A 14,652-nucleotide genomic window follows, 5' to 3' on the forward strand; every position below is an offset into this window, starting at 1 on the left:
CTTTGGGCACTTCTTGACCAACAACTGCAATCCATTGCCCACAGTCTACCCTCTTACATCAAAGACATGAATCATTGCTTCCATTGTCTCTTCACAGTGCGTGTTCCATTGCCACAAGGCATCTGCTTGTCATTGTTAATGCCACTATGAACCTGTTGGCCACAGTCTTTCTGCTAATAAATCGTACCGGCTCAAACCTTAACTGATTCCACACCCCCACCTCCTTCCTGATAAGTCTTTGCATGCAGAATCAACAAGCAAATCCATGGCATCAGTTAGGACACTTAACTAGTACAGTCCAATATGTCTCTCCTAGTAGGTCATTTAGATGTCTCCTTTCTAGCCAATCAGAATTCTAAAACCCTCACTTGGATCAGATTAATTGATGACATATTTATGATCTTGATCCAGAGCAAGAACATCCTATCTGTATTCCTCCAAAATCTCAACAGTTTCTCTACCATTCAGTTCACCAGGTCCTCCTTGGCTCAGTGGTCTTACCCACGTTGTGTGAGACAGGTATTCTGCCACTAGCTGATGCTATGTAATTATTCTTGTCCATCCAAATGCAACTTCAGCTTAAGAGAAAAAATTTCATAACAAACTTTCTCATAGAAAATAATACTGCTAATAATAATAATAATAATAATAATAATAATAATAACAATGCACCATTAGAATTCACTTTGTTTACATAAATTAATACTGGGTGTTTATAAATTAATTACACGTAAGTAATCTTTAATTGTGAAAAAGGTAAATAACTTACAGAAATGTTTGATACAGCACTGAGTGCTTTAGATCTTAAAAGTTCTATTTACAGATAATCATGTGAGTACCTATCGTAAAATGACAAATGCCCCCTCTATAATCAGTTTCGTGACAAATTTTATGAAGCAAGTCTTGATATACAGTGGCAACTGCTTGTGTTATCCATTTAAACAGTTTTACCAATTTATAACAGTTTGTCTTTGAGGTGGTAGCTTGCAGTATTTAATCCTGAATTGTCTGTGAGCTGTAGTAATGGATTCGGTTTCATGAAACCATGAACAACACTTTGTGTGCTCTGCTCCATTACAAGACTCCGTGATGACTATTAGAATAATTTTCGCAGATGCCACCTAGAGGGAACGTTGGAAACCAACAGTGTTAGGTGTGAATAAAAATTGACATTACTGCATTCATTGCTGTATCAAACATTTCTGTAAGTTATTTACCCTTTTCACAATTAATGGTTACTTTTGCATAACTAATTTATAAACACCCCATAATGATTGCTGTTACTAGTGAAATATTTTTCTAGCTGCAGTAAAATGTACTTATAACATTTGACTTGTCAATGTATTATCAATGCTGAAGACTGAACAAATTGTGCCACATAAGTTTCTCTATTTTTTTTGTTTCTTTGTGATAAATCATGACAGTAGAAACAGCATCGAATTACTGAACTACAGTAACTTTTTTAAATTGTTGGTTTCAGGTGTATCGCCATGTGGACAACGTCATGTTTGAGAATGCCCATCTTGTTGAACGTTTCATTAATTACTGGCGCAGTACAGGTCATCAACGCCTTGGATTTCTTTATGGGCGTTATGAAATTCATGGAGATGTTCCTTTAGGTATACGTGGTACAGTGGCTGCTATATATGAACCACCACAAACAAGTACACGAGATAGCATTACATTACTTGAATCAGACAAGGACAGAAAGCATGTGGATGATCTGGCTGGGCAGCTTGGCTTAAGGCGTATTGGTTGGATATTCACCGATCTTGTTACAGATGATGTGAAGAAAGGCACAGTAAGTGAAGCAGTATGTTTATTATTATTATTATTATTATTTATGCATGTCTAAGGTACTTTTAAATTAACTGTCTCAGGAATTATTTTTGGATCTTTATCTAATGTTGTATTCAACTGGTAGTAGTTTGCTCCTTGTACCAGACAGGAAGTGCAGGCAGCAGTTCTGCCAGGAGGACATGGGTAAACGGCTCTCATCAAAACAGAGATATTTTCCTTGTATAATCGGGGCTGTTTACCACAGAGTTACACATCGTCTCCACAGTGTCTGGGAACACAAACTTCGCTGACAGGCAGTGTACCCATCACAGGAGAAAATGCTATCGGCAGGGCACTATTTTCCTATGCAAGTTCACGTTCCCTTGCAGCGCCATGTGGGTATCCACCCACTTTAGACTATTTAGGCCACGGGCTGACTGTAGTAAGTTAGTTATGCCCTATGCCTCAAGTTGGCTGTACAAGCAGTTCCATCTGGCCACATCAGCAGTTCAGTTCCAGCGCTACCAGTTGGCAGTACCAGGCATTTTATCTTAGGGCCTCATGCCAGGAGACCCGGCCCAGTTCATCCTAGTCTGCACGAGCAGCACATCAGCCGTCACTCGCTGTCAGTACCGGCCCAGTAACAGTGCAGGTCTTCACTCGCCACCTGCCATGACTGTGGGGCTTATTGTGTAGGCACATCACAGACAGCATCACAGGAGAGATATGCCTATTGTATGTAGTTGTGTGGACATTCATGTAAGGACATTATAATTTAGTTTCATTTCATTAATTAAGTTATTATTTTACAATTGTCTTCGATCACTCATCAGGACGAGGCTACTTCAGTGGTTAAAAGTCTGTTTCCATGAGTAAATGTAAATTGCTGTTGTTGTTCACTTCTCTCCTCTAGTCTGCCATAACTGGCAACAAGGTACAAGTGCATTTTGATGTTGTTGTCTCTCACAGGTTTCATGATTCAGTGTTCTATGAGATTAGTTTTCTTTCCTGTTTATTGGTTTGCTTTCTGGAGCAAGTTTTGTTTTCTCATTGCTCATCATGTGATAATTGGGTTTGCTGTGGCAGTGTTGTTTCGCTTGTTCTGTTCCCTCAGCCAGAGGGCAGTGTTCTTTGCATTCATGATTCTCCCTCCTTGGTATGATTTTCAGCCTACTTCAAAAGTTTCTTAGTAGTTGTCTTTTCTGCTTAGTTCAGGCTGTTCGTTAAAATGCATACCACTGCCCAGTTTCATTCATGCTGCTGGTCTAAGTTGTTTTCAGTGTTGCAAGATTTGAGTTGCTCATTCGCTGTTCTGATGCACAGTTTGCCTGTTTAAGCGTATCATAATGTCTGTCTTGTCATAAGAGTGCTATTGTCTCGAATCATTCACTTGCAGGAGCAGCAACTTCAAAAGTTGTTACAGGGCGTAACTCAGCTCACACAGGTTTTGGCTACTACAGCCGCGTCTCGGCATTCTTCTCCCTCATCTGCACCTCTTTTTTGTGTGTTCGATGGTTGGAAAGACATCTGGGTCTTGTACCATCAACAATTGGAGTTGCATTTCATGACCTACAGCATCCAAGGTATGCAACATAATGCTCATTTTCTTGCCAGTAGAGGAGCAGATTTTTTGTTGGTGTTGTCAGTTTTTCCCTGAGTCATGCCCAGAGAACTTAGACTATGATTTGTTAGGGAACAGTTATATGTACATTTTAATTCTGTCAGTCACCTCTGGCACAATTAATAAAATGTGCTGGGCTATTATGCCGTGTTCGAATGGATTTCCCTTTAAAACCGGATGCTTTGTCCCCATCTGTGTAGGACATTTTCAAGGGGGATCGTAGCTTTGTTGAATGTCCGATTCACACCCTGGCTCGCTATTGACTACAGAAAAATTCCCCTTCCGTGAGCTTATGCGCATTGTTGTGTCACATGTTTTGAATACGCAAGCGCAATTGGCCATTGTCAACTGCCTCGTCTGCTATTGCTATCATCCCACGGTGAAAGACTGGTACCCATCTTCTTCAGCACCAGAATCCAAATGTCATTCAGTTTCACACCCTCCTCCTTTCTGTTGAAATTCCTGGGGTGTTTTGTAATCTCTTTGGCCTCTCTGTATAGCCTTTCATGGTATCTGCTTGTTACTGCCAGTACTTGTATTCTATCAAAATAAATGTGGTGGTCTCTTGGCTGTAATGTATGTTCCACAACAGCTGATGTGCCAGTCTCCCCTCTTCTGCAATTGCCCCGTGTGCTCTCCCAGTTGTTTTTTGACAGTTATTTTTGTAGTACCCACTTACACCTCCCCACAACTATAGGGAAGCCTATAAATTCCAGCTTTTTCCAGCAGTTGGCGAGCAGCCTTGGTCAGTTTTGGATCACCTAAAATCGGCCAAGGATGCTTGCACACCAATGGTAAAAGCTGGAATTTATAGGATTCCATGTAGTTGTTGGAGGTGTATGTGGGTACTACAAGAACAGCTGTCAAAAAACAACTTGAAGAGCACACGAGCAATAGCAGAAGAGGGGAAATTGACAGATCAGCTGTTGCAGAACGTGCCTTACAGCCAGGAGACCACCACATTCATTTTGACAGGACTCAAGTACTGGCAGCTACAAGTGAAGACCATCAAAGGCTATACGGAGAGGCCATAGAGATTGCAAAACACCCCAGGAATTTCAGTAGGAAGGAGGAGAGTGTGAAATTGAATGACATTTGGATTCCGATGCTGAAGAAGGTGTGTGGGAGCAGGTTGCTCTTCCTTATGGTGTTTTGGGGTGTTAGTGAGTGTTTTGACATCAATAAGGTTGGCTTCAGAGATATATGTTCTGTGACGTCACTTATTGTTGCCTAAGTAACACACCGACTCATGTCTTATAAAATTATATAATAAAGATGTTATAAGTTCTTATTTGTGTGTGTTTGCCTTAGTTAGACACCACCAATAAGTTGTGGCCCTGACGTGATCTACGAGGCAAAAAAAAAAAAAAAAAAAAAAAAAAAGAAAACCCCACCCCTGCTATGTAATTATTGACGATCTGTCCAATGCGGAATCTGTTGTAATTCGTCGCAGACAGTGTTTAATAAAATTACTCAAAATGCCAAAGCTTCCTCCCTTTTGGGTAGAAAAGCCTAATATTTGGTTTTGCCAAAATGAAGCTCAGTTTACAATCGCTGTTATAGCAACGGAGGCAACTAATTTCAATTACCTGCTGGCCCAGCTTGAACCAAAATATGTCGAAAATATCTGGGATCTGGTAACCAGTGATGAAAATAATAAATATTCACTGGCAAAAGAATGACTCTTAACAATTTTCAATTGTGGGAGCGTAAAATAAAAAAAAAAACTGTTGAGTGGGTTGGAACTGGGCGATATGAAGCCTAGCCTGTTATTACAAAAAATCCGAAACTATGCTGGGACCAAATTGTCGTAAAACGCTTTAAAAACATTGTGGCTCGATAAACTTCCTAGTAATAGTTGGAAGTATATTAGTGCTATCGGAACAAACGACGGACAAAATCGCGCAGATGGCCAGTTGTATAGTGGTGATGCAATATGCTGAGGAGCTTCAAATTACCTTGGCCCAATCAGTTCCTTCCACATCCTTATCAGTCCAAAATCTTCTTGTAAAAATTAAAGACTTAGAAAATGAAGTTAAGACGCTCCGAGAATCAAATAGATCCTGATCGCGCAGCAGAAGTAGAAACAGAACACAGTTCAAAACAAATGGTAAATATTGTTATTATCAATTCACAGTGTAAACCTGAAAAGTGTGTACCACCTTGCCCACGGAAAAATAAGTAAAACAAGGAAGGGTGGGGTCAAAAGCAGCTGAATGTTCTACCCTAGTTCCTACAATAAATTGCCAATATCGATTATTTGTTAAAGATAGAACTTGTGGGCGATCTTATCTGGTAGATAGCAGTCCAGATTTGTCTGTTATACCAGTGTCAAAAACTAAAAAACTTGAACTCTCTGACTTTAGTCTCTATGCCGCAAACGGTTCTGAAATAAAAACTTATTGGTCAAAGCTGTTAACCATTGTTTTAGGTCTTAAACATAAGTTTGAATGACCATTTATAGTAGCAGATGTATCAAAAGGATTATTGGGAGCCGATTTTCTTCATCATTTTGGTTTATTCATAGATCTGAAAAATAAAAAGGTGATGGATAACATTACTTAAGTTAAAAATTTGCGCAGAGGTAACCACTGTGAATGCTAACGATTCAGGAAGCTCACGCTATGCAAAATGTCGGTATTCAAAGCTGTTGGAGAAGTTTCCTGAGCTAACAAAAATCATCTATAATACCAAAGGTGTTAAAGCATAAAGTACAGCATTATATCACTACATCTAGTTGGCCACTGGTGTATAGTAAATCTCGTTGGTTGGACCCACATAAATTGCAAGTAGCTAAGAAAGAATTTTAGTTTCTGTTGAATAGTGGTATTATACATCCATCACAATCACAATGGGCCAGTCCACTGTACCTTGTTATGAAGTCGAATAGTCAGTGGCGAGTTTGTGGGGATTATCGCCATCTTAATGACAGGACTCTCCCAGATCGGTATCCAGTCCCTCGAGAAGATGACGTAAATTTTATGCTGCAGAATAAGAAGATATTCTCCAAGATTGACCTACTAAAAGCGTATTATCAAATTCCGTTAGTCGAAGAAGACAAACCAAAGTCAGTGGTTATTGCTCCTTTTGGTCTGTATGAATTTAATTATATGCCCTTCGGACTTCGAAATGCACCTAGCACATTTCAGAGGTTTACACACGAAGTTGTGAGAGAGCTGGATTTCTGCTTTCCATATCTGGATGATATTTTAATAGCATCAGAATCTCCAGAACAACATATTGAGCACTTGAAAGTCTCTTCGGGTTTGCTGGCGGACCCTAAAATCAACTTGACTCGATATTTTGGCGATCCAACTGGTCGCCATCTTCAGGAGAATGCTGCTGCTGCTGATGATGAGTCCCGCTGAGAACTGGCGCAAGGTTGCAAATCGACGTCCTATATAGGCCACCGTTCAGTGCACGGCGCATGCGCCGCCCATCATGGTTGCTGTCCTCTAAGACAGGGAGGTGGCGCCACCCTTAGTAGAATACTGCTGGCTATGATATATCGCACTCAGGACCGCACCAAAAAATGTTCAGTTTTGATGCGAGATAATACAGGATTCCACGTCTTGCTAAGAGGAAACCCATTGTTTCTGTTGATTAAATTATCCACCAACCTAATTTCAATTGCCTCTTTATAGACACTGTTCCAAAAGCCGGAAATGTTGGCAACTACCACAGTTTCATAAAATTTCATACTGTGTCCCTCATTTAAGCAGTGTTCTGCTACTGCCGATTTTTCCGGCCGTTGTAGCCTCGTATGATGGCAATGTTCCACACACCTATCATGTACTGTGAGAATCAAACGGCCAATGTAAGCCTTCCCACATTGACACTGAATTTTGTATACACTGGGTTTCCTAAGCCCCAAATCATCTTTCACTGAGCTGAATAGTGGCTTAATCTTAGAAGGTGGACGGAACACACTCCTAATGTTAAAATTCCTTAAAATTCATCCAGTCTTAAACTATATGCCTCCAGCCTACGTAGTCACAACATATTGAGCATCTAAATTTATTCTTTAAACAATTGAATCAATAGGGTCTGGTAACAAATGTTGGAAAATCGTATTTGGAATGCAAGAACTGATATTCTTAGGACAATTAATCACACCTGCAGGAATGAAGCCTGATTGAGAAAAAGTGTCTGTGCTGATGAAGTACAAGTGACCTGAAACTGTTCATGAACTTCGAAATTTTTTAGGAATAATCAATTTTTATCGTAGGCATTTAGAACATGCTGCAGAAAACCAAGCCTTGTTGAATGCTTACCTAAAAGGAACAACTAAAAATGACAGAAGACATATTGACTGGACAGAAGAACAATTGCTCAGTTCCAAAAATGTTAAGGACATCTTGCAAATGCAATGCTTCTAACATTTCTGGGTTTGCACAGCCAACTCGCATTATTTGTGGATGCATCAGATTTTGGAGCTGGTGCTGTGTTGCAGCAGTGGCAAGATGAACAATAGAAACTTATTGGATTCTTTTCAAAAAAGTTCACGAGGGCACAGAAGAAGTATTCCACATATCACAGAGAACTACATAGTATATATATGGCTGTCAAGTATTTCAAATATCTGGTAGAAGGTAGAGACTTTGTTATTTATACTGATCATGCCCCTCTAACATATGCATTCAAGCAGAAGAATGAGAAAGCAACGTCAATCCTATTACGTTATCTCCAATATATTTCACTGTTTACAACAGATTTGCGACGTATTTCTGGTAAAGCAAATGTTTTTGCTGATAGCTTTTGAAGGCTTGAAGAATTGGTTCCCACTAACTATGAAGAGAGAGACCAAGCACAAGAAAAGGACGAAGAGCTTCATCAACTGCAATCTGGCAATAATACTTCACTTGAACTAAAATACTATTTGACTCAGACGGGAAAGCAATTGTGGTGTGATGTCTTGACACAAAGTATTCAAACTTTTATTCCTGAACAATTCCGTTATGCTATTTTTCAATATTACCATAATTTGGCTCATCCAGGTGTCAAGACAACTGTAAAAATGGTTACATCAAGATGTGTCTGGATGAATATGAAAAAGTGCTTTGCAAATTGGTCACGAGCATGTAATGCTTTACAAAAAAACAAGGTATCATGATGTGCGTTCACCAATACGACACTTTCCTGACACTGATGAATGTTTTAAAGTAATTCATCTGGATTTGATAGGGCCAATGCCTCCTTCTGATAAATACACGTATTGCTTAACATGCATCGATAGAGTTATGAATTGGACACAAGGTAATATGACTTCGAGATAAACAAGCAGAAGCTGTAGCTCAAGCTTTATCCAATTGTTGGATTATTAGATTTAGCACACCTCATCAAATAGTAACCGATCGTGGAAGACAATTTATTACAGAGCTATTTCAAGCACTATCAAAAATATGTGGTTGTAATCAAACTCAAACTACCACATATCATCCTCAATCCAATGGAACAATAGAAAGATTTCATCTCTCACTTAAAGCAGCAATCTATTCACATTCAACTACGAAATGCACTCAAACAATACCTGTAATCTTTCTTGGTCTTTGTTGCTCAGTCAGAAACACACGAATGCTGTGATAGCAGAAATGGTTTATGGTTCATCCATCGGGATACCTGGTGATTTTTTTCAAGAAGATGGAACAAAAAGGGATTCAGACTTACCCCAAGTTAATTTTGATTTTAAAAACGAACATCCTCAGTTGCAAAGTTTACCTAGATTTACCTAGGTTTCAGTCGGGATAACCCAACCTTCTTCAGAATAAAAGTAACTACCATTTGTCCATAGTGGACATCATCAAGCTAAAACTACAAATCAATAAATTATCGTCAGACTGTAAAAACTTATCTGAAACTGCTTCGGCCCCACTTCGCGATCACGATATGGCAGCCACGAGTGCTGTACTGGAACAAACCGTAGCATCATGAGGCCCGCCTAGGCGGACACAATACCTTGCGCCTGCGCATAAACTGTGATGGGTACTGATTTTGTAGACTTTCCCAGTGTAATAACTGCTGATATTCCTCACGGGTTTGCAGCCGGATCGTGTCGTCATCCAGACACAATATTTTGGTGGACCAGCTGGCTGCCGTCTTCAGGTGAGTTAATGCTCGTGCACTGCCTCGCCGGAACTGAATTCCAGCCACAACAACAGGAACCTTTATACACCAATGGACAGAGCACCGTGCATGCACGAGATGATGGGCAGCGCCTCCTAGCGGCAAGTAGACACGCAGCGTGCTGGTGGGAGAAGATGGCAGAAATGATAAATCGCAACAGCACTAATTAGAAGAATCCAATGATCGAAAAGAAAACCGTTGTTGTTTAATGTCGGACAAAAGCAGATTCCATATATTACTTAGAGGAAAACCTTTATCCCTGTTAATAATATTACTTGATAATCTAATTTCAATGGATTCTTTAAGAACACATTCCCAATAGCAAGAAGCAGGAGAAATAAATTGTGTCTTGTCATACATCATCCTGTGTCCTTCGTCAAGGCAATGTTCTGCCACTGCCGACTTCTCAGGCTGGAACAACTGAGTGTGTCGATGATGTTCGATACACGGGTCCTGAATAGTTCGAAAGGTTTGACCAATATACTCCTTTCCACAGTGACACAGAATTTCATAAACCCCGGGCTTCCTCAAGCCCAAATTATCTTTGACTGAACCAAGAAGGGCTCTAGTCTTGGCCACCGGCATAAAAACACTTTTAATATAATTTTTTTTTTTAATTCTTGAAATTTTGGATGATATTCTTCCCACAAAGGGTAAATAAGCAACAGCTTCAAAAGTATCCTCTATTGGCTCACGTGATGGACCAAACTGAAAAGCACAGCATATTTGTTGTTCCATATATCCATTCTGTTTAAAAGCAATCTTCAAATGATCAAGTTCTTCTTTCAAATGTTCCTCGTCAGAAGTAGCATAAGCTCTTTTCACCAGAGACCGCAAAACTTCACTACGTTGGTGTAGTGGATGACAGCTGGTCGTATGAAGATAGCGGTCAGTATGTGCAGGCTTCCGATACACACTGTGTCCAAAAGTCCCATTGTCCTTTCTTTGAAATAAAACATCAAGAAATGGAAGTTTACCATCACTTTCAATTTCCATAGTAAATTGAATACTCAGATGTAGACAGTTAAAATGATCTAAAAAGTGATTCAAAGCATCAATTCCATGCGGCCAAACCATAAAAATGTCATCAACGTATCACAAAAAACACTTTGGTTTAAGAAACGAAGTTTTGAGTGCCATGTCCTCAAAGTCTTCCATAGAAAGGTTGGCAACTATGGGGGAGAGTGGACTCCCCATAGCCACTCCGTCAGTTTGCTCAAAATGTACATCATTCAAAAGAAAATACGTTGAATTGAACACATGACAAAACAGCTTGGTGGTTTCTTCATCTAATTTCTCACCGATTAGTAACTGGGACTCTTCAAGAGGAACCCGAGTAAAGAGAGAAATAACATCAAAGCTGACGAGCAAGTCAGAAGGACCACAGTACAAAGATTTTAATCATCGAATAAAGTCGGACGAATTTGATATGTGATGTTCACATTTTCCCACATATGGCCTGAGGACTGAAGGTAAATATTTGGCCAAATTATAGGTAGGGGCACCCAAGCTGCTGACAATAGGACGCAGAGGAATACCACTCTTGTGAATCTTGGGTAAACCATACAATCTTGGAGGAACCACCGTACTAGGATGGAGTTTCTTGATGACATCACTCGGTAAGGAGCTCTTCTTTAAAATTGAGAGAGTCTTCCATTTTATATAATCCGTGGGATCATTTTTGATTTTTCGATAGGCCGAGTCCTCTAACAAAAGATCCATTTTGGCAACTTAATCCTCACGTGAGAGAATAACTGTGGCATTACCTTTATCAGCCGGAAGAATTATTAGATCCTGATTTTCTCTGAGACCAAATAGCAGCCCTTTCACAAGATGGAATATTATTCTGTGGAGCGGGAACTCGACGAAGTTTATAGGCAGCCTCCTGCCTGATCTCTTTTGCCCTGTTCTCAGGAAGGTGGGCCACAGCTTGTTCTACAGCACAAATAAAATCCGTAATAGGAGTCCTCTTAGGAGTAGGTGCAAAATTTAAACCTTTTTCCAAAACAGATAATGTTGCATCATCAAATCCCTGATTCATAAGATTAATAACCACCTGTTGGCGGGTGTCGTCACCAGACACAACAGGAGAAACACAGAGACGTTGGAACTTAGATGACTGTTTACTAGTAGCAATTTTCTGCACGGAGTCCGAAAAAGCCCATGAAGTGCTATCCATCCATTCCCACGATGTGACAGACAGTCTTGAAAAAATTTCCAAATGCAAATAATATGAATCTTTGAATACAAAATCCAATTGTCACCGTGTAAAACGAATATGTTCCTATACCAATGCAAGACTGTACCACTTCTTGATTTTATTGGCCAATTTTGTGTCAACATAATGATTAATTCTGGCAAATTTAGGGATTATCCCCTCATCCTGACATCTCAATAAAAACACAAGTGCACTCAGTAACTTCCCTTTCTTCTTGCGAAAATTATCCAACTTTCTAACAAGACTCACCATCTCCTCCCTGTAGAGGCTTTGGATGTGATTTCGTAGACTTTCCTGGCGTAATAACTGCTGGTATTCTTCCCGGGTTTGCAGCCAGATCATGTTGTCGTCTAGACACTAGAAAGGGAAGTTTCAGAGTGCACTTGTGTTTTTATTGAGATGTCGGGATGAGGGTATTATCCCTAAATTTGCCAGAATTAATCATTATATTGACACAAAAGCGCCCAATAAAATCAAGAAGTGGGCCAGTCTTGCATTGGTACGGGAACATATTCATTTTACGCGGCGACAATTGGATTTTGTATTCAAAGATTTATATAATTTGCAGTTGGAAATTTTGTCAAGACTGTCTGCCACATCAGTTCTGGTGAGGCAATGCATGAGCATTAACTCACCTGAAGATGGCGGCCAGTTGGTCCGCCGAAATATTGTGTCTGGACGACATGAGCTGGCTGCAAACCTGTGCAGAATATCAGCTGTGATGGTTACTTGTTGGGACAAGACGCGAACCTAACTCCTGACCTTGAATTTACTAGTAAAGTGAAATAAAAGAAAGGTACAGGTGAGGAAAAGGGCATATATGTTATCCTGTGCAGAACATACTTAGATTGACTGTCTTAAACATTTATGAAGTATTTATTGCTCATGATATGAGGAAGACACGTGCTTACAACGTATGGCCTGTCTAGGAAAATTTTGTGCTTAAGCACGAAATTTAATCACCTAAAAAGAATTTAGGAGTGGGAAGGATAATATAAAGCCAACATTGTCATTATTATGACTAGGTCTAAAAAAAATTTTTTTTCAGAAGTAAATGTTAAGCATTTGCTTAGCTATGGTTACAACGTATGATCATCCTATTGACTTAGCGCACAATTGGTCATGAATGAACTTGGGAACAAGTCTACGTATAAAATAGATGTTCATTATTCAAGATTAGTATATTTGACCAGAAATGGTTTGGAATCAAGTCAAAATAAACTAATGCACGTGCCTGATTGATCTTCATGACGAAGTTATGGTTATGAGTTACAGAAAACACTAAAGTAGGAGATAATGTGGCAGCAATGGGGTACTCAGTTTGACTTAATGGAGGCAATCCACACTCATAGTGTAAAAACAGTGAGTGGAACACTGCCATCATAATTCAGGCCTGGTGGCCACTGCCATTGAGTTTAGGGAATGACAGCGGAATTATATTTAAAGCTAAAGTGTGACTTGGCGAATATCGCTCCAGTCAACACACTTAAAACTATTGACTGACGGAGGTCAATATGTACTTAAAGAAATAGTCTAAACTATGGGAGGATGACGGGAAAATGGTTAAATTATCATGTGATTTGGCAAACAACGCTTCAAAGGACATCTTTAAATGTCATTGAGTAAGATCAATTCAAACTGATCTGGCTAGTCTGAACCAAAACTTCGTATCCAGTAGATTGTGGCAAGGTGACGTTACCCTCCCGTGATACTTATATGGATATGACTGCCGCTAATTATGTTAATAAAAAGTTGTTTATGACTAGGTGATGGAATCATTGCTATCATACACACATAATATTGACCATAGTCAGTCATATTGAAGGATTATGTGGTAGCATCTATATTCTATAATGAGGTAGTGACTTGGTGATCGTCATTCTGGTTACTCCATGTACATGCTATTGACCGATGAAGTTATTATCCACTAATTAAATCAAGTATTGAAACCATTCTTAACTCTAGAAAATGCATACCGAATATCGGTTGACCATCAGTGTGCTTGTTCAACGTGTTCAATATGCCAAATATTAACTGTTTATGCTGATGCCCTATATAATAATGAAATATTAATTAGGTAACTGAATATTCCTATATAACAATAGACACCGAGGCAGTTTCAGATAACTTTTTACAGTCTGACGATAATTTATGGATTTGTAGTTTCAGCTTGATAAGTTCTTATTTGTGTGTGTTACCTTACTTAGACACCACCAATAGATGTGTACCAGTTTTCCACCATGGGACGATACCAGTAGATGACGACAGCAGTCGACAATGGCCAATTGCATTCACATATTCAAAACGTGTGTCGTCAAGCCACTACACAGAAGTGAAATTTTGCTGTAGTCAGTAATGAGCCAGGGTGTGAATCGGGCATTCAACAAAGCTACAATCCCCCCTTGAAAATGTCCTCTGCAGATGGGGATGAAACATTGAGTTTTAAAGTGAAATCTATTCGACCGTGGCATAATAGCCTGGAACATTTTATTAATCATGACAATTTCACCCATGAAAGTTTACATTTTACAGTCACCTCTGGCTGAACATTGCACCTCCCATGCCATTGGTTAAGGTTAGACAGTCTTTTCACAGTGTTTGAATTAGCTTGTTTATGAACTGAGGCCAGACAGGACATCCATCTATCCACAGTGTTCGAGTGAACTTGTTCTTGAACAGAGGCCAGGCAGGACATCCAAGTTTGTGTGACTGGCAAGCTTAGCCCCCTTCAGTCAGATAGTTTACAGTGTTGTTGTCATGCCATGTGGCACTCCACACCTTGCTGTCAGAGTTCTACAGCAGCAGTACCACCACTCTTAACCCATCCCTTTCCTGCAACGCCATTGTATGCTGCCTCTCTCGTCATTGGTGTTGGTCCTATGGGCACTGGCCATTATATGGCCAGCCTTCC

General features: G+C 39.8%; 1 protein-coding gene across 1 annotated transcript in view; it reads left to right on the top strand.

Annotated features, from left to right (window-relative positions):
• LOC126458523 (nuclear protein localization protein 4 homolog) overlaps nt 1–14,652 on the top strand; it is a 252,649-nt gene that overhangs the window by 96,671 nt on the left and 141,326 nt on the right. The window contains exon 6 of the mRNA XM_050095626.1: nt 1,481–1,801. Coding sequence (XP_049951583.1) covers nt 1,481–1,801 — 321 coding nt within the window. The remainder of the gene's footprint in view (nt 1–1,480; nt 1,802–14,652) is intronic.

This window comes from Schistocerca serialis, chromosome 2, assembly GCF_023864345.2.
Source record: "Schistocerca serialis cubense isolate TAMUIC-IGC-003099 chromosome 2, iqSchSeri2.2, whole genome shotgun sequence".
NCBI lineage: Eukaryota > Metazoa > Arthropoda > Insecta > Orthoptera > Acrididae > Schistocerca > Schistocerca serialis.